This window comes from Cariama cristata, unplaced genomic scaffold (genome assembly GCF_000690535.1).
Source record: "Cariama cristata isolate BGI_N322 unplaced genomic scaffold, ASM69053v1 scaffold31386, whole genome shotgun sequence".
NCBI lineage: Eukaryota > Metazoa > Chordata > Aves > Cariamiformes > Cariamidae > Cariama > Cariama cristata.
Genome location: NW_009624547.1, coordinates 4117 through 4668, shown reverse-complemented (window position 1 = coordinate 4668; position 552 = coordinate 4117). Strand labels below are relative to the sequence as shown.

General features: G+C 48.7%; 1 protein-coding gene across 1 annotated transcript in view; it reads right to left on the bottom strand.

Annotated features, from left to right (window-relative positions):
- The window catches only part of LOC104164014 (homeobox protein Hox-B8-like), a 1516-nt gene that overhangs the window by 640 nt on the left and 324 nt on the right, over positions 1-552 (bottom strand). The window contains 1 exon segment of the mRNA XM_009703208.1: positions 433-552. This exon segment is cut by the window's right edge and continues 31 nt beyond it. Within this exon segment, the coding sequence (XP_009701510.1) occupies positions 433-552 (120 nt within the window).

Genomic DNA, 552 nt, shown 5'->3' with positions numbered 1-552 from the left:
AAACAGCAGAAGAAAATATGACTGTGAAAAAGGTATCATTCATGCCCACATTAACCAAAACACTCTTTTTCAAAAAAAAAAAAAAAAAAAAAGAGGAGCTGCAGCCCGGGGAGAGCAAGCAGCACCACCGAAATCCCAAATCAAACGCAAAACAAAAATGAAGGGGCTTTTTAAGGCTATAAAAGTGCCATAAACTTTACGGACGCTTCCTTCCACAGAAAGCCCGGCTCGCTCAGCCCCCAGAAGAAAAGGTCTCCTTCAGGGTAATTAAACTATAAAGCAATTTACAAGTGCAAAAGTTTACCCCCATAAAGCAGTAAAATACAGTCACCGGGGAAGAAAAAGGGAGCAAGAGGGGGCAGAAAGCAAGCAAGGGGGCTGCTTTATGGGCTCGGGAAAAGCCTCCTCGCTGTCCTTCCCATCTCGCCTCACCTTGCGGTCGCATCCAGGGGAAAAGCTGGGTGGGAGAAGGGCTCTGCTCCGAGCTCTCCGCCTCCTCTCCAAGGCCGCTGGCAGCAAGCTTGCAGTCCGTGTACTGCACCAAGTCCGACT